Source organism: Eptesicus fuscus, chromosome 4 (assembly GCF_027574615.1).
Source record: "Eptesicus fuscus isolate TK198812 chromosome 4, DD_ASM_mEF_20220401, whole genome shotgun sequence".
Taxonomy (NCBI): domain Eukaryota; kingdom Metazoa; phylum Chordata; class Mammalia; order Chiroptera; family Vespertilionidae; genus Eptesicus; species Eptesicus fuscus.
In genome coordinates this window covers 88,309,537-88,328,883 of record NC_072476.1, presented here as the reverse complement: position 1 = coordinate 88,328,883, position 19,347 = coordinate 88,309,537, and the positions used below count along the sequence as shown (strand labels likewise).

The 19,347-nt window shown below is 49.1% G+C and overlaps 1 protein-coding gene across 1 annotated transcript in view; it reads left to right on the top strand.

The window, feature by feature from the left end:
* The window catches only part of PDZD2 (PDZ domain containing 2), a 115,684-nt gene that overhangs the window by 85,252 nt on the left and 11,085 nt on the right, over positions 1-19,347 (top strand). The window contains exons 10-20 of the mRNA XM_054714352.1: positions 252-325; positions 473-698; positions 1,462-1,579; positions 3,184-3,316; positions 7,627-7,708; positions 9,172-9,206; positions 9,963-10,089; positions 11,230-12,029; positions 14,804-14,912; positions 15,302-15,457; positions 16,091-19,187. Coding sequence (XP_054570327.1) covers positions 252-325; positions 473-698; positions 1,462-1,579; positions 3,184-3,316; positions 7,627-7,708; positions 9,172-9,206; positions 9,963-10,089; positions 11,230-12,029; positions 14,804-14,912; positions 15,302-15,457; positions 16,091-19,187 — 4,957 coding nt within the window. The remainder of the gene's footprint in view (positions 1-251; positions 326-472; positions 699-1,461; positions 1,580-3,183; positions 3,317-7,626; positions 7,709-9,171; positions 9,207-9,962; positions 10,090-11,229; positions 12,030-14,803; positions 14,913-15,301; positions 15,458-16,090; positions 19,188-19,347) is intronic.

Below are 19,347 nucleotides of genomic sequence, written 5' to 3'. Positions count from 1 at the left end.
AAGAATAAGACTTGGATGCTTCCCATAGTCGTTTTAATTAAAGGTGGAAATACAGAGTTACTGCAAAGAAATATGCATTAATTGCCCCTTTTGTGACATTCCTGGGAGCTAAGCTAAGGAAAGTGGATGCAAGGATAAAATTCATTTTATGGAGTTGTAAATCAGGGACCCTGTGGTATCCTATTCGCATACTGACAGATTCCCCTAAATTAAAGCTTGACGTTTATGTAATTCTCCTATTTGGTCACTAGGGGATGAAATCCTAGATGTAAATGGAATACCAATAAAGGGCTTGACGTTTCAAGAAGCCATTCATACCTTTAAGGTAACGACATTCTTATTGATCTCCTTTATTCTCTTATGTTTTTCTTCATCTCCTGGTTTGGGTTTGGGTTTAGTGTTGTTGTTTTTCACCCTTTGACATAGGGACCGTCTGAATGTTTCAGCCCTACTTTCTTTTTGTTTTTCTCAGCAAATCCGGAGTGGACTGTTTGTGTTAACCGTACGCACAAAGTTACTGAGTCCAAGCCTCACGCCCTGCTCCACCCCCACACACATGAGTAGATCCAGCTCCCCAAACTTCAACTCCAGTGGGGGAACCTCGGCGGTAGGCTCTGATGAAAGCAACTCTTCCTCCCTGGGTCGGAAGGCCCATGGGCCCAAGGACAGAATTGTCATGGAAGTAACACTCAACAAAGGTGATGCCAGCTGTTCCTCGCCTTTGCTTCCTGCTCTCACATAACAATGTGAACTTTTTATACTTTTCCTATGAATCGTTTCTTTGGAACGATCTGCTACCAACAACATACGGTATTCTCTAAGTGGACAGTGGGATCAAAAGTGGAGATGTTAGTCATTTTACTGAAGTGCAGGGGAATTACCAGGAGCCCACAGTCCTATGAGCTCTCCCCAGATGAATCGCCATGTGTCCGAGACTCCTGTTTAAAGAAACCACTAACCAGCTTAATTCCAGGGCTAATATAAACATTTAAAGAAGAAAAGATCATAGTTAAGAATACAGTTAACACCAATAACTAAGTCACGGGTGATCTCCAAATCATACTGCTTTACATCTGTTTTCTTTCCCTCCCCACCCACTGTAGAAATATGAGGTGCAATTAAATAATCAAGGGATTAGGTGCTAAAACAAGAGGTAAAAGAAAACCTAAAGTTGTACATCCAAAATAAAATATATTACCTCGACTCTGCCTATTTCCAAAAAATAGATTTGCAGACTAAGCAGAGTAGACCATTGAATAATTCCCAGTCTGGCTCAGCCGTGTTTCTGCCGGGACTCCTTTCATGAACAGAATGTGACAATGTGGGCAAAGAAAAGCAGGATTCACATTCTGAGTCTGGTCAAGAAATGAATGACTGTTGGTCTGAATATCCATTGATGCAGTTTCCAATCACTCACGCTTGTTTTTTGATGTTGTTTTCTTTGAATGATGCCTCTGGCAGAGCCCAGAGTTGGATTGGGCATTGGCGCCTGCTGCCTGGCCCTGGAGAACAGCCCTCCGGGCATCTACATTCACAGCCTTGCCCCGGGATCCGTGGCCAAGATGGAGAGCAATCTGAGGTGCGTAGTAAACCTGGCATGTCTGTGGATATTCTGAGAACATACACGTCAGATACCTGCCCTGTTACATTCCTTTATGTGATTCTAAATCTTTGTATTAGTTGCAGAAATATAGCCTGGATTATAATTAATAGCATCTCCAAATGTGAAATGAAATTTGGTTGAATTAGAGAACTCTGGATCTTGGCTTTTCCTATGTTGTTCTATTTGGACACAGAAGTTCAGTTTCAGAAATGACAAAACACAACTCTATACAGATAACTGTGATTCTCTAAACATTTCCTTTCCCTTGTATATTCAGTTATGTGAAATTAAGTGAGATGCTGGGAAGTGCTCATTATGGTTCAGGATCACTGGATACAAGAGAGTCCTCAAATCATGCCTTTATTATTCAGCGTAATCTCTTGAACCTTTTCTGTTGTTTCATTCCTTTCTGAGGGGTGATGTTGAGATGCTTACTGTCTGAAGTCACTGCGTGTCTGATTTCTTGATCCAGCTAGCTGCGTCGTAGCATGGGTATCCTGTTTATACAAGACATGCCTAGGTGTTCTGTTATATAATAGTTGCGATGGGTCTGTGCCCATCTAAACTTCACAAGAACATACATGTATTGCACAAAGCACTCTGTGCAAACAGTATCACCTTTCTTCCCACTAAGCTTCTAAGTCCTTGAGCAGTTGAGGAATTATCAAAATGACATTCCTTGAGGTTGCCATCTTGGGGCCCTGTTAATAGATTATATTATGTTTTTAGTTAATCATCAGAGTGAATTTCCATATGAAAAAAAAAGTTAGCAAATCATCCAAAGTACATTAAAGAAAATATACTTTTAGAACCCAAGGAAAAAAAATCCTTTAATGACATCCCAAGATGATGTTTTTTTCTTGAATGGTTCCATATGTCTGGAGCCTGCCAAATGAACATTCTTCAAACCCCATATAAAGAGTCTTTGTTCTCTCGTCCCGAGTTCTCTCCCTATAATTTCAAGTCAAAAATGGGCATCTTGTCTTCAATTTCTCATTTGTTCAAATTTGAAACGTTTTTACAAATTCTTGGGTAACCTTTGAGCTTCAGATATTTCCTCCTTAAATTATATTACAATAATCATTTCAAGATGGTAGGAAAAAAGAAATTGATGGTGGTCGAGGGGCTATCACGTGATGATTGGGGTAGACAGACCTGAGTTCAACAGTGTGTGACCTCTAGCTGACCTCTCTGAGCCTGTGGTCTTCTGTACATAGTGGGAATAATAATACCCCTTCAAGCACCATTCTGTGGATGGCTTTGTATAGTGCCTGGCATATACTATGTGCTCAAGAAATGTTAGCCTGCGTTGTTGTCCTTATTTTCTATTTTATTTACCTTTACTACTTCTGAAAATTTGGGTAGATAAGCATAATGGCTTTTGCCAATTTAAAATCCTATGTGTTTATATGAATGTGGTGCTCTTTTACATATATGCAAAGATGGAAATACTTCTTTATTCAGGAAAGTTTCCTTATGATAAAGTATTCAGAAAAGATTCCTTATTAGAAACCTCTCCCAGAAGAAAACCTTGTAAAAAGTTGATTGTTAGCACAGTGTTCATTATGTTGCCTCCTTAGCCGCGGAGATCAGATCCTGGAAGTGAACTCGGTCAACGTCCGCCATGCTGCTTTAAGCAAAGTCCACTCCATCTTGAGCAAATGTCCCCCGGGACCCGTGCGCCTTGTCATCGGCCGGCACCCTAATCCAAAGGTGAAGTACTTCATATGTTCTGAGTTTGGGAAGGCGGCCTGGCTGTTTGTCCAGGCGCAGTGACACACACATTACAGTGACAACACATGCTCTTTGGTGGGTGGGACAGTGCACTCGGCTAGGGATGGGAGTCAGCCTGAGGCCACACCGTGGCCCAGGTGTCAGCTACACGTGGGAAACGAATCATTGATCTGGACTTCTTCACCTTCATGTTCTCAGGAAGATTTATTAGACAGTTCTGACAATGTTATTGGTGAGTGTCAAATTTGGAAGAAGGCAGCAGTACCAGGTTCTGGTTAACCCCAGCTGGCCATGCGATGATCTCTGGTGAGCTACTTCACCTCTTTTGGGTTTCTGCATCCAGAGTGTCTGAGAGCATTACACGAGATGACTTGTCTGGGCCATTCCTGACCTGAGCAGAATACTTCTGTAATTAGGCTTCACAGCCCTCTAATATTTTTTAGCACCGATTATCACTCTATTGACCCATATTGAACTTGCAGATTATCGTAGCCCCTGTCCCCTAGGCCTCTGCTGTTATTTGGTTATCTCTACTAAATGTGTGCAGTTGCTTTTAATTTTTTCAGCTAGTCACAAGACACCTCGGCAAGTTCAGCTCAACCCTCCTTGAATGCTAATTTTTGTTATTTTGAGCACTCGATGTACGAGTCGTTTAAAATTAGCTTGTCTCTAACATTGTCATCAGGTTGTATTTTACAGCATTTAGTCCTTTCCTTTTAACAACTCAAAATGCTCATGGGTCACGCTAGTTCGTTCCTCGCCTGTCCTGTGGCCGCCAGCCCCTCCCTTGTATTGTGTGTAGGATTGTGTGATTATGTCCTAAGTGGTCCCAGGCTGCTGAGCTTGATGGACTTGTATGCCATTTTAAGAATAAGAAGTCTGTGCCAAGAGACGCTGTGGGTCCTCCCAGGTGCCACGCCTGGGATTTCCTTCGTGTGTTACCGTCATGGCATCGTGCTGAGTGTCTCAGTGGTGTTCGCTGTGGCCCTGGTCCTCCCAGTGCCAGTAAGTACATCCGGCTGTGCCTCCATGCCTGGGCCTGTGAGGGTGATGTCAGCCACCGTTAGACTGATTCAAAGTCAGCGCCACTGCTTCCCCCCTCCTCCCCCGCCCCCGACTGTTTTCTCTCATTTACATGCCTTCTCAAAAACGTCTTTCATAAAAGCTTCCTGGAAATCATTAGTATAAAATCAAGTCCTTCTACCTCTTCCCCGTTTTTACTTGTCATTCCCCTTGCTCTCCATTCTGTTGTGCAGTCCTGACACTTTCCCTCAGCACGTGTGGTACTTCATTTCCCCCGCTCTCCCCATGACTCTCCGGGTGGCTTCTAACATTGTTTTGCCTCATCATCACAGCCCGACCAGCCTCAGCTCTTTGCTTCTGCGCCCTCTCTTGGGTTCCACCACCCACATGGCCACACTACCTCTCACTTTAGGAAGCAGTCCACTAAGCTGTGGCTGACCTGGCACATCCCTCAGCAACGCAATAGGAAGTTAAGTTCTCAGTGCTTGGCAGTCTGATGGCTTCAGGGCACGGCTGACTTCAAGTCCGTTCCACTGCAGCGCAGGCCACAGTCTGTCCAGCGGTCCACATCACCTCAGCCCCAAAGCATCTGCCTAATTTGCTAATCCAGTCAGACAAGCAAACAGGATGGCATTTCAGTGCAAAGCATGATGATCCAGATGGACTGTGGTCTGCGATCCTTGAACACGCGGGTTGAGTCGTGTTTCCAGCCACAGTAAAATGGTCCTCCTGACGGTGTGGGAGATAATGGCCAGCAAAACCACAGTAATTGTTTGGCTGCACTTCACTTTCCTCCTAGGTAAACATGGCCCTCTGAGGTGTAACATCATACTATATTTTTCTTCTGGTCAAGGTTCCATTTTATGTTTAATGTATTTTTGTGCCGCTTACCACAGCATTTCATACCAATAGTACAGTTTGATACTGAATGTATGTGCTTCCTTAGTTTTCATGTTGCTCCAAGAGAAATACCACAAGGATTTTCTTTTCTTCTGTTTCTCTAACGGCTGGAGCAGTGGCTGCCCGCTTGGGATATTCAAACCCTCCAGGTCTAGACAAGCTGAGATTTGGACCCGCTCAGCAGCAGCGTCTAGCTTACGTTACATAGAAGAAAGTATTGGTAGTAGAGGTCTGTTTTTAACTGGTGCTGGGCTCTCAGCATGATTCGAATTATCCAGGAAATCTTTCACTCGTTTCAAACCCCAACCATTTTTTTCCCACTCTGAAAAACAATTGCAAATCTTGAAAGTCTAATATCAAGAAGAAGTTGCAACCACTGTTTTAGCTGATACTTTCCCTGGCTTATTTATACAAAATTACGCTTTGCTTTATGAAGGTGTGTGTGTGTGTGTGTGTGTGTGTGTGTGTGTGTGTAAGCAAGTGTATATGCCGCTGTGCATGTATGCGTACATATTTTATTTCCAAAAAAACCTACTATAAAGTATTACATAAAGGCCATGATGTGATTGTGGTTAAATGTAATGCTAAATCCTGTATAGTGCCCTGGCTGGTTTGGTTCAGTGGATAGAGCATCGGCCTGCAGACAGGAGGGTCCTGGGTTCAATTCCGGTCAAGGGCACATGCCTGGGTTGCGGGCTTGATCCCCAGTCGGGGGCATGCAGGAGGCAGCCAATGACTCTCTCTCATCATTGATGTTTCTATCTCTTTCTCTCCCTCTCCCTTCCTCTCTGAAATCAGTAGAAATATATTTTTAAAAATAAATAAATCCTTTATAGAAATATTTACACACTTAAGACAAATTGCTATGCTTAGCCAAATATTATTTATACTAAATGTTATTTTAGTATACAAATTATTCTAAATTTAAAATATAAGCCTTTTAAAAAAGAAACTACATAAGTTATGTAATTGTCTTTTAAAACATCTCATAGTTTAGCATGTATCAGGCTTTTAAAAAATCTTCTCATGAATGATGACAGGGTGGATAACAACTTATGGGGGGGTCATCTATGAACGTACTTGATACCAATAAATACAGAAGGAAAAGAAGAGTTATAAAAGCACTATATTGAAAACTTCACTGTAAGAATTGATTCAGACAAGATTACTCAGTGAAGCTAAAACAATGGAGTGAAAATACACTGGGGAGCAGGATATTGACATCATTTCAAACTATCTCCTTACAGATGACCCATTAATGGCACACACACACACAAAATCCAGCGGAGAAATCTGCTGAACTCCATCCCAATCACGTAATCAAAGTTATCACCAATTATGAAACACACTGACCCTGCGTGCTGCTGTGATGCACTGGGAAGGAACCGAGTTTTATAGTTTTTCTGCCCAAAAATGCATAATCTAAACCTAAGCATGAAGAAACTATTAGGCACATCTTTTGAGGGTTTGAATTGGCCTCATTTCTTCCAAAATATCGGTATCATGAAAGACAAAAAGGGCTCTGAATTGCTTGGGCTTAAAGGAGACCAAAGAGACATGACCCTAGATCATGCACTGAATTCTGGATTGCCAAAAAGAAGAAAAAAGAAAAGAAAAGTAATTCCGTGAAGTATAACCATGCAGAAACGTTTACCAGTGACGGCCCACCGAAGTCCAGCAGATAAGGGGCTTGCACAGAATGTAAATGCTACGTCACTGTGCACAGCATTTAGCGCGGGTGACAGTTTTCCCTGGCGAGATGTAGTTGAGGGAAGACTCGGTGATTTGCATTCTCCAGGAAAATCCTTATCGCAGGCTGGCCTCAAACTTCCCGGGAACCACTTCCAGTCTGAGTGGTGTTTCTGAAGGAGACTTCTAGGATAGTTAGTTAAACTGGAACATGAAATGTATGTATAGTAGACAGTGATTTGTATCAGCATTGAATTCCCTGAATTTGATAATAGTACCGGGGCTATTTAAGAGAATGTCCTACGTGATAAAATAGGTACAGGTGACGGCTCACGATGTAAGTTTGACATTGTTTCGATAAAGTCTAGGAAAAAAGAGTTAGAAGTGAGTGTTCCAGAGAGAGGCAGATACCAGCCCCTTCACTAGATTGCTTTGTTTGATGAACTTGGGAGCCAACGGAAGGTCTTGTTGTGAATATGTTGTTTCAAGCTGCCAGTCAGCCCAGCTCCGGTCTTCTGTGCCCTGAGCGATGGCTTCAGGGGACGAACAGGACCCTCGGTCCCAGGTTTTCTTTCCTCTTGCCTCTGCTCAGCTTCTGCCTCTGTTTCTAGCTCCTTTTTGTTGGGGGAAAATAAGTAAATAAACCCATCTAACTTGTGCTTTCTGTTGAAATCCAGGTTTCCGAGCAGGAAATGGATGAAGTGATAGCACGCAGCACTTACCAGGAGAGCAAAGAGGCCAGTTCCTCTCCTGGCTTAGGTACTGTAACCGCACATTTTCATTCAGCCTTCGGAAGCGTCTCATTAGGTGCCCCCACGGGGCACTCCCGTGCAGTATGACTGGATTCTCTCTCTGTAATGATCACGTTGGACAGAAGTAGCTGTCAAAGAGATGCTATGCTTTCTCTTAGCAGCTGCTTTTGATATCTGCAGTTGTTTAATCTGCTTTATTAGAGTTCTAATCACGCATACCTCTTAGTTCACTTTAAGATGATTTGCAAAAATGAGTTAGCAGCATTTCATGGGTTTATGTGCAACTCATCTGACCTGTGCTTGCTGAACATGAAGCGAGACCAAAATAGCTGTTTGGTGTTCCGTTGTTAGATGCAGAGTATAGTATCCAAAAACCTGGGGTTTCTTGACACGAATTAAAAGTTTCAATTTAAGAAAGGCAATAGAGGCTGCAGAAATCACGCTTTCTCCTTCCCACGTGGAGCAGTTCAGCGGAGGAGGACTGAGATAGTAAGAATTTCATGAATTTAAAACAGGAAGCATGGCATGGAGTCCTATAGAATGGAACCTAAAGGAACTGCAAACATGTCTGAACTTGAGATATTATTCACGTCAGGATTGATGTTGGGAGGAAAAGGCACTGAGCCATGAGTTGCTGGTTGTCAGAGGAAAAGGGAGGCATGGGAATTCTTGGAAACCATGAAATACCCTGATTATCTGCATCCATAATTAATATATTTAAAATTATGGCACAGCCATAATGGGCTCTTTATTCAGCCAGCCCGTTCTCCCGGCCTGCCTGAAAGCTGTCCTCTCATGCTCCCAGCGGAGCCCCTCGGTCATTTATAAAAGATGTTATTAAGCCATGATCCTCAAGCCCAGGATCTTTTGGCTCGTGGCATATAATTTAAAGTCTCAATGCTGAGTCTTTTCATCCTTCAACTAAAGTCTAAAATAGATAGTCAACCCTCTTCCCGGCTCTTGCGTGAGTTTCCTGGGTGGTGTCCCTTTGTTCATTCATCCTGGAATCCATTCCACACACATTTCCCATCCAGGAGCAGTGCTGAGCACCGAGGGGTCGGCTCAGTGAGGGTCTCAGCCCTGTACATAGTGAAAGAGCTGAGGAAGGGGGATGAGATGAATCTACTTATAATCTGATTAGACCGTGTATATGGGAACTGGTGTATGAGTAGCATAAAGGACTTTTGAGATTCAGATGAAGTTCCTCCCAACTGGGATCATCATGGAGATGGTAGCACCTGAGTTAAGTCCTAAAGCATGAGCAGAATCTCGGGAGGTGGGACGGGATAGGGACGGGGTTCCCAGGGAGACCGCATGCATGTCAATACCTGTGCACCTGGCCCACCAGTGCTAGTCAAGCAGAGAGGGCTTTGTTTTGTGTGTTTGGCTCCTTCTTTTCCAGTTAAGGATGTGAGCCTATTTGTACAGATTGGAGCTTCATGACAATATGGTGAATTTTTCCCCCAACAGGTACCCCCTTGAAGAGTCCCTCTCTCGCAAAAAAGGTGAGTCAGGGGGCACTGCTGCCTTGCTCCGCTAGCCCATGAACAAATTCCGGGAGCCCAGAAATCGAATGTGAGGGCCCAGCCTGTATTTCTGTCCAGTGAGTCATTTGGCCACTTTACACAGGAAACAGCAACAATGCTGATTTGAGAACAAGAATACGAATGTGTTTCTTTTGTTAAATATTCATTCAGGAAAAGAAACAGAGCAACAGAATAAAAGAACCGAACTGCAATTTGAAAAAATAGTTTTCTAAATGTTCCTTAAGAAGAGGGCGGGCCCTGGTTGGATTTGGGGGGCCTGTGTCTTTAAGGAGACGGTGGCATCGTTCCGGGCTGGCTGTGCCTGCGTCCCAGTGGGTCTGAGCACAGGATCCGAGCTCCCCTGGGTTCTGTTCCATCAACAGGCTGCACCAGTGGCTTGGAATTCCATTCTGTTTTCCTATCGCTTCCTCACTGTTTTTCCTGGGAGGGTTGATACATTGCTGCTGTGGCGTTTCTCAGCATTGCCAAACATTTGGCAAAAAAACAAAAACAAACAAAAAGAAAACTTAAAAAATGTTGTCTGGCAGCAGCCGTTGGCTTTTGATCCATTAAGCGTTTAATTGAGCCATCCTAAAGTAAATGGAAGTGGGTGTTCGCCGCCACAGCTGCTCCGAATGACCATGGATTAGCACAAAGTGTTCTTGGAAAGATAGGAAGTAATTACTGTTGAGAGTATTCCGCTTCCAAGCCGTCCAACACTGTCTTCTTCAACAGGACTCCCTGCTCTCTGAAGCCGACCTCTCCCAGTACTTTGCCCCGGACGTCCCAGGCCCCTTGGCAGACTTCGTGGTGGCGGGCTCGGAGGACGAGGAGCACGCGGGGAGCGGCTGCAGTGCCTCCAGTAAGCGGCGACTGCTCTCGGCTCCGCCACGCCGGTTTACCACATACCACAGCGCTGAAGCCATCTTTCTGGCCTGGCTAAATGCAGAGATTAGTTTTTAAGAATGGCCAGTCGATTCTGCAGCGAATGGGCTGGGCGCGCATTCTACCCCCAGTGGTGAAGGTGGCCTTTGGGTGCTGTGTACATAGCGGAGTCTTGAAATATATGGCATCCAGGGTTTGGCACCCCGATGACCTATGTTTTAGGGGAATACCAGCCAAATGTCAGGCCCTTCCCTCCCGAGCCCCTGGCTTAATTATTTTTAGAAAGCAGTGAAAGATTCGGAACTTCTAAGAGACAGACATTGAATCCCATTATCTTCTCAATATGAGAAAAGGCTCTGACATGAGCCGTACTGATTTCTCAGACTTCTGCTGCTGTGGGGGCCTGTTGCATTTACCTCTGATGTGTGTGAACATGGAAGTGCCCCTGTCTTAGGAGAGGCGGGGGAGGATCACCCTGCGTCTCATCTGGAGCAGCGGATGAGCTCACTCTAGTCTGATAGGAACATTTCAAGGTGGAAGCATGTGTCATTTTCACTGTATTTAGCAAGATGTGTCGAGTTTGCATAGCAGCCCAGGCCTTGCTTCCCCTCCGGGGCGGGACCGATTTGTAGATTATAACCTCGGGCTTAGCTGTGCCCACGGGCTAGGAGTTTACCTGCCCTTCAGTCAGGCCTGTCTTTGTGCCGATGAAGGAAGGACCTCGGGTGGGAAGGCCCAGTCCTGGGGCACTTGTTGGTCCCCCGACATCCTCCTAAAGAGGATTAGCAGCAGCAGCATCTGGGTTGAGCCCCAGCCATGCATTAGACATGGTGACAAATTATGCATTTCTGCCTCTAGACAGCGCCCACATTTAAGTTAAACAATTCAGAGGTTCAGGTACAAAAATAAAAGCACAAAAAGGGCGGCCAGCAGGAAAACAAGGGAAGCCGGCTGTCCGCTGTGTTCCCTGCAGACCTCAGAAAGCCGTATCGTTGAAGCCTGGCGCCCGTTGGCCAGAGGGCACCAGAGGGCCCTGTGACTGGAAGCGCTCAGGGGTCACATTGTTAAGATCAGGCCGGATGGGCAACTATTTCATCTGACTCTCTCTCCCCACCAGCTCCCAAGGAACCAGGAAAAGCCAGGGCCAACAGCCTTGTGTGTCTAGGAAGCCAGCGGGGCTCCGGGCTCTTCCACAAGCAGGTGACAGTCGCCAGACAGGCCAGTCTGCCCGGGAGCCCGCAGGTCCTCCGAAACCCTCTCCGCCGCCAGAGGAAGGTGGGCTGCTACGACGCCGAGGACGCCAGCGATGAGGAGGAGTTCGAGGGCGAAGGGGACTGCATCTCCCTCCCGGGGAGCCTCCCAGGTGCCGGCAGGCCTCTGACAGAGGACGACTCTAGGCACGGCTTGACCTCTTCCAAGGTCATGGGTGTCCACAACCGAGAGGACCATCCCCAGAAAACACTGGTCAGCAAGGCCTCCTCGGTGCCTCTCCTCGGCAGCTCCCTGAGCTTGGAGAGTGTCCCAGGCGACTTGGGGGACACTCCTCCCCATGCAGCTAACCCGCTGTCTTCTGCAGAGGCCCCCAAAGGTGGCTCTGGCTGCTTGGGGAGGAAGGAACTGTCGGGGTCCAGGAGTTCACCCAAATTGGAATACAGAGCTGATACCCAGAGTCTGGTGAGTGCGGACAGCGCCAGTGCCCCCCAGCAGAGGAGTGAAAGCCTGGGGTGCAGGCACAGGCCAGTGGCCAGGGTCAGCCCACACTGCAAGGGGCTGGAGGCCAAGGCCAGGCCCCCCGCGTCCGAGACAGTAAACCTGGCCGCCGGAGGTAATGACCCCAAGGGTCTGGAATCTAAGGTCCCGGCCGCTTCCGTCCACGAGACCATGACTGGCGTCCGACCAGGTGGAGCTGTGGACAAGGTAACTGAGTTTCTCCTGGGCACTTGGGTGGATGCTGTGTGAATGAAGGTGGAGTGTTATAACGCACAGGGCGTGTGCCCAAAAGCAAGGACAATGATTGGAGAATCAACTTTTGCCAACAGTCACTCATTTCAGTGCCCTGACTGCTCTGGAATGTGCAGCAGGTTGGTAGGGGAAGGAAGGACCTCAGGTGGGAAGGCCCAGGCGTTCAGTCATAGATCATTCGGCCAAAAGATATCGTCACTCTCTTACCTGTGCGTGGGGCCTGTGGTCGGTGGTGGAAGAGCAGTGCGAGGAATACCCTGGTCTGGCCCGGTGTCTCCGCCGACTGGTTGGGTGGCCACTTGAGGAAGTTACCGCACCTTTCTGAGCCACAGTTGTCTGGCCGTGAAGTAGGGATGCCGTGTGCCCTCATCCAGTGATTAACTCCTGAATGGTCCTTATCTTATTTAACTTTCTACAGTGATTATATGTAATTAAAGCTATTCATAGCCTTGTTGTGTCACATGAAAGAAACGTATAATGCCACCACATGAAATGCAAGTTAATATTATTTTATTACTTGGTTACACCTCGGTCAGAATGACCCAAAATTACCCAATTGCTCGTTTTTAAAAATTTCAGAATACCTTCCCTTTAGCAAGGAGAGAGTAAGAGAAACAAATGATACTGAAGATCTCAACTATATGGTTTCTGTCTGAGCAGAGCTGAGGTGACCTGTAAGGTCATATTTATAAAGATGTGTATTCAAGTGGTTTATGTAGCATACGTGTAAATAGACCAGAAAATATAACTATACTAAACAGAAGGGTTTTCCAAACCCTACAGAAAGAGTAGAAATGCATATTTGTTTCCCTCCTAAACAATTATTCCCTCCAACTAGCACATGTGTTTAAAAATGTAATGTTCAGCTAATGGGTAAATGATACTTTCCTTTTAAAAAGTACCATTGACAAGTTTTGGATAACCATATAAAGCCAAACTGGCATTTAAAAAAAATATTTTTATTGATTTCAGAGAGGAAGGGAGAGGGAGAGAGAGATAGAAACATCAATGATGAGAGAGAATCATTGATCGGCTGCCTCCTGCATGCCCCACGTTGGGGATTGAGCCCACAACCCAGGCATGTGCCCTTGACCAGAATCGAACCTGAGACGCTTCAGTCCACAGGCCAACGCTTTATCCAAACCAGCTAGGGCGGCATTTTTATTCATAACAATTTATAGCTATAATAATAAGGGCTTTCGCCATTGTGGATTCGTAGTCCCAATACAAACTTTGAACGGCATTTAAAACTTGTGTATCAAAGAAGTTCAATTTTACCAAAGAAGTAAAATTTTAGTTCCAAAATTTGATTTTATTTATATGTGAGAAAGGAAATTGAATGCATTGCCATAAAGTATTTACTCCCAAATACTGGAAGCTAGAAAAAGATATCTTCCTCTTTTGGTCAGTGGGAATCTTCCTCTTTTGGTCAGTGGGTTGTCTTCCCACTGACCAAAAGAGGAAGATATCTTTTAAATATCTTTTAAATGGAGGGGAGAGTCACGTGACCTAAAGTAACCATTGTAAAGCGTTCGATCCAGTGGCACTGGGGCACTCAGTGCTGCCCAGCCACCCGTCTAGTCCAGGACCCTCTGCCGGCCTGCGCTGCATCCACGCCTGACTGGTGGTTTCTGCAGCAGGTGAAGGACGTCACAAGAGCAGCTGAGAGCCCTCTGCTGCCACCTTTGGGCCACTCTCTGACTCTGTCCCAGAGGGTAAATTTCAAATAAATCTCCAGAACCCTTCATCTTGTAAAATGGGAACTATGCCCATTAAACAGTAACTCCCCGATCCCCGCACACCGGCCCCTGGAAACCACCCTTCTACTTTGTCTCTAGGATTCTGACTCCTTTTCCTGCCTCCTGTAAGTCGAATCATACAGTTCTTTTTGTGACTGGTTTATTTCACTTTAGCATAATGTCCACAAAGCTCATCCATGTTGTAGCAGAATTCCTTTTATTTTTTGAGGCTAATACTCCATCGTATGTGTAGACCACATGTTTCTTAATTCTTCTATCAGTGGACACTGGCATTGCTTCTCTATTTTAGCTACGTGAATAATGCTTCCATGAACATAGGTGTACTAATATCTCTTCAAGCCCCTGCTTTCAAATTTTGGGAATATACCCAGAAGTGGGATTGCTGGATCATGATTGTTCTAGTCTAGTTTTTTTGAGAAATCTTCACACTCCAAAGTGGCTGCACCAATTTACATTCCTACCAATGAGGGCACGAGTTTCTAATTTCATCTCCTGACCAACGCTTGTTATTTCTGGTTTGGTTGTGTGTTTTTTTGTTTGTTTTTTAAAATATGAGAGAGAGAGAGAAAGGAAAGGAGAAAGGGAGAGAGAAATACCGATTTGTTGTTCCACTCATTTATGCATTTGTTGGTTGATTCTTGTATGTGCCCTAACCGGGGATTGAACCTGCATATCTGGACAAGGCTCTAACCACAGAGCTACCCAGCCAGGGCTCTGTTTGTTTCTTCGATAGCCATCCTAATAGGTGCGAGGTGGCATCCCATTGTGGTTTTGATTTGCACTTCCCTGACCACCCACAGTGGAAAGTTGAGAAAGCTGAGGCTTGGGAAGAGTGACCAGACCACGCAGTCTCTAGTCCCGTTCTGCGGCTCCTAGTCTGGGATTTCTGAATTTTCCCACACCAGCTCTCCTCTGGGTATGATGTCTTGGAAAGCTATTGACAGTGACTTGCCTTTGTCATTGCGCCAGGATTCTCTGGGGAAGCTGACCATCGGGCATGGGCCCCACCCAGGAGCTGGCCGCCTCCCAGAGAGCCTGCCCGAAGCTGGACCAGACCAGGAGCAACACCCTGGGACGGGTAAGATTAGTTTACCATTCTCTATGCTTCTTCAGGGGAGGGTAGAAGTTCCCCTAAAAATCATTACATGTGGAGAATTTGAACGGGTGGGAAAACGCTTACACAGGTTCACGGTACATAAAAGCTGCCTGCGTCTCACAGCCGGATCATTGAGCCTCAACGCCCAGTTCACGCCACGGCAGTGTGCCTCTCCGTCCAGGCGACACCCCTCACCCGTTTGTGGCGTGTACCTTAAGGGTACAGGAGACACGCGGTGAACACAAGGACTGCCCGCCTGTGGAATGTCTTTCTGAAAAGACCAAAAGGACAGATTGCTTACGGTTTTCCATTTTTTACTTTATTTTTCTTCTCACATTTCCCCCTTCTGTTTACCTTCTTTCTTGACACAGGACTGGATGGCTCCCCAGACCTCGCCCCTTCCCCAGGGCAGAAGGAGGCCGCTCACTCAGATCCCAGCAAGACCTCCATAGACACAGGACATGGGAGGCGGCGTGAGGACCCCAGAGAGCCAGTGCCGCCCAGGGCCCCCAAGTCTGAGGACAAAAGTCAGGGCAGCCCTGCCCGGGTCCACAGCACCTCCCCAGGGAAGACAGCAGGGTCTCATCCCCCGGAAACCGGCGGACCCGACACCACCAGCAAGGCAGCTGCCCCTGGGGGAGCAGGGCCTGGGGCGGAGGCAGCGTCTGCAGCCAGCACTGTCCTGTCACCAGCCCTCCTCACAGGCCTGGACACACAAAAAGTTGCAGGCGACCACAGCCAAGCTCCGCCAATGGCAGGGACCCTTGTGCCTGCACCCTCCCGGGAGTCTGCTGGGTTCGAGGGAACCGACTCCGAGCCTGGGAGGGCACCGCAGGCCGGCCACTGCTGGGCATCACCCACTGACCGGGCCAGAGGGGGGTGTGGTGGTGCCTCGGGGTACCGCTGCCCTGTGACCAATGCGGACAGATGCCTCAAGGAGCAGGATGCCTCGGAAGGAAGACTTCCGTCTCCGGACAGAGGGCACCGGGCGAGGCTGGAGGGCAGTGCTCAGGGTCAGCTGCCCACCGGAGCTGCAGGAGGAAGCGCCTGCCCAGCTGAGCCAGCCACCGGGAACCAGGCCCCCACCCCCAGGAGGGCCTGGGAGGCGTGCCAGCCCCCTCCCCCCGCCTGGACCTCCCAGCCTTCTGTTCTGGATTCAGTTAATCCTGACAAACATTTTACTGTGAACAAAAACTCTCTGAGCAACTACTCTAGAAATTTCAGCAGTTTTCACGAGGACAGTGCGTCCCTATCAGGCCCTGGTGACAGCACGGAGCTGTCTCTCTCCTCCATGTACGGGGACGCCGAGGACTCGTCCTCTGACCCCGAGTCGCTCCCCGACGCCCCACGAGCTTGCACCAGGGACACCCGGTCACCTACTCGTTCTCGTGGGTCTTCTCACAGGGAAGACACTACGGAATCGGAGGAGGAGCAGATTGAAATCTATTCCACAGGGGGTTTCCCCACCCCAACCTCGATGGCGGGGCCCGTGCCTGCCCAGGAGGCACCCTGCCCCGTGCCAGCCGGAGGCCTGCCCAGGAGGCACGGCGCTCTGGGTGAGGCCGTGGGAAGAAGCGCTCAGGGGCGTGAACCTCCCGTGGGCCCACAGATTCCACAGCACTGGGGGGCCCCGGGGGAAGCAGCAGCAGGGGGAGCCCCCAGCACCGGCTCAGCCGTGGAAAGCCTCCAGCCCTCCGCAGCCGCCGGGCACCTGCACAGCGCCCCGGTCGCCCTCAGCTCTCCTAGCATGGTGAATGGTTTGGGACACGGCCTGTTGGATGGTGAAACCACAAATGAAAAACCAGAAACAAGTGTGAACGCAACTGAAAGTGCGGGTGCCCCCGAGAGCGAGGAATGTGCCCTGGCAAACCTGCTCCGCTCCGAAAGCCAAGACCTGGAGGACGCGCTGCAGAAACCAAAGCTGGTCTCCAGGAGGCCCATCATGGCCTGGTTTAAAGAGATCAATAAAAGCAGCCACGGTGCTCACTTGCAGAGCAGGACTGACAAGGGGCAGCCCGCCATGCCGGCCACCAGTCCTGACTCCAAAAGTCAGGTGTTGAGCACAAGCCACAGAAAGGGGGTCGCTGTGCTGAACAGCCCCCCTCAGCTGAAACTGAATCTTGAAAATAAAGACCCACCTAAAAAAAGCTCAGCGGAGACCCTTTTGAGTAACTGCCAGAAACCCAAGTCCGGTCCTAAGCTGAAGAGGCTGAGCAGCAAGAGCAAAAGCAAAGGCAGCGCCGAGGCCCCTGCAGCGACCACGCCTAAGGCCGGTGGGACGGACCCCAGGAGGTCCCTGGTCTCCCCCCAGGCCTCCCACAAAACGCTCTCTAAGGCAACGTCACACCGGTCCCACGGAGCTGACCACGAGGAGCCCGGCAAAAACGCCGCCGCCACCGCCAGGTCTCCCCAGTGTGCGCTGGAGAGCAAGCCCCCCCCTGCGGCCTCGGGGTCACTGAGGCTGTCAGCCTCTGACACGAGCATCAGACCACCCGTTTCGCCCCTCACCTCCCCCAAGGCTCTTCCTGAGCAAGGTGCGGGCAACAGGTTCCACACGTCTGTGCACTCCGGACCCGACAGAGGCAGCCCGGCCGCCCCCAGACCTAAGTGTGGACCAGAGAGCAAGGCGGCCTCGGGGACAGGTCCCGCCTTGAGGAGCAGCGCGTCCACAGCAGTGGGCCGGCGGGAACCCCCGCCTCCCCGGCAGGGCCAGCAGCTCGCGGCCTGCCTAACGTATTCGGTACCAGAAGCAGCCCAACCTGGGGTGACCGGTGACAAAGGAAGCAAAACAATTGCTAATGATCCCCCAGAAAGAACCAACCAGCTGAAAATAGTTGAAATTTCTTCTGAAAGAATGCCAAAGAACGCATGTGGAGTAGACATGCCAGCCGAAAGGGGCAGACCGGGAGGGTTCGTGACCCAGAGCAACGGTCAGAAGAGTGAACGTGGACTCTGCCACCAGCCAGTGGAATCGTCCCCAAACCATGCACCTGCACTCGCGTCCCGCGCCTCCCCCGTGGAGCCGGAAATGCAGTGCTCGTTCAGCGTGGCAAAGCTGGCCGCCTCCTCCCCGGGGAAGTCGAGCCAGGTGCCAGACTCCACGGAGATGCCCAAGAACAGCACAGCAGCGGCCACAGCGCTGGATGAGCCTCCCTATTTCACGCCAAGGCCGGCAACCAGGACCTACTCCATGCCAGCCCAGTTCTCGAGCCATTTTGGACGGGAAGGGCCTTCCCTGCACAGCCCAGGGCGCTCCCACCGGGACAGCCAGATCCCTGGGACAAGCGGCCCGGAGGCCAAGGGGTGCAGAGGCGGAGCTCTCGGCCTGGCTAACGGACCAGGCGTCTACAGTGTGAAGCCCCTGCTGGAGACGTCGAGGGCCCTCCCAACCACCGACGAAGGGGACGTCCTTTCAGTGCAGGACACGAGCTGCCTCGTCACCGACAAAATCCGAGTCACCAGAAGACACTACTACTTGGAGCAGCACTGGCCCCATGAATCTACCTCATTCTTCTCGGTGAAGCAGAGGATCAAGTCCTTTGAGAACCTGGCCAATTCGGACCGGTCCCTGGCCAAGTCTGGGGCTTCCGCGTTTTTGTCTGTGAGCTCCAAGCCTCCCATTGGGAGACGGTCCTCTGGCAGCGTAGTTTCAGGGAGCCTCAGCCACCCCAGTGACCTGGCAGCGAGGTCACTGCGACGCAGCCTGAGTTCCTGCAGCGAAAGCCAGGGCGAAGCCAGCACCCTCATCCCCCAGATGACCAAGTCCCCGTCCAGCGTGACGCTGACAGTCCCCCGGCATCACCCGGTGGAGGCCAGGAACAAGGGCCCTGATTCCGACCCGAAGCAATCGCTTGGTCCTTCCGGAATCCCCACCCCAATAGTGACCCCGGCCTCTCCCATCAAGAAGAACAAGTCCTCGGTGCGCCACACCCAGCCCTCGCCTGTATCCCGCTCCAAGCTCCAGGAGCTGAGGGCCTTGAGCATGCCCGACCTCGACAAGCTCTGCAGCGAGGACTTCCCCGCAGGGCCCACGGCTGTGCTCTTCAAGACAGAGCTGGAGATCGTGCCCAGGAGGTCCCCCGGCTCCCCGGCCGGAGGCCTCAATGGGGCCACTGCCCTTCTGTGTCCTGTGCAGGGGGCGGACAGGGCCTGTCCGGGGGGAAGCAGGCCTAAAGCCAGTGAGCCTGGGGCACCCAGTTCAGCCAATGTGAGTGACACCAATCGGGATCTGCCCTCTGGAAAAAGCTGGTCAGTTAAGTAAGTATCTGCCATTTATTATTATTATGCACTAGTTTTAAGATTTAAAAGTTTCAAAGATAATGCAGTTTCCATGCACCGCTCACTCAGCTCTTTCTAATGTTAGAATCTTATACTACCACCATCCATTAATCAAAATAAGTTAATACTGGATCACAAT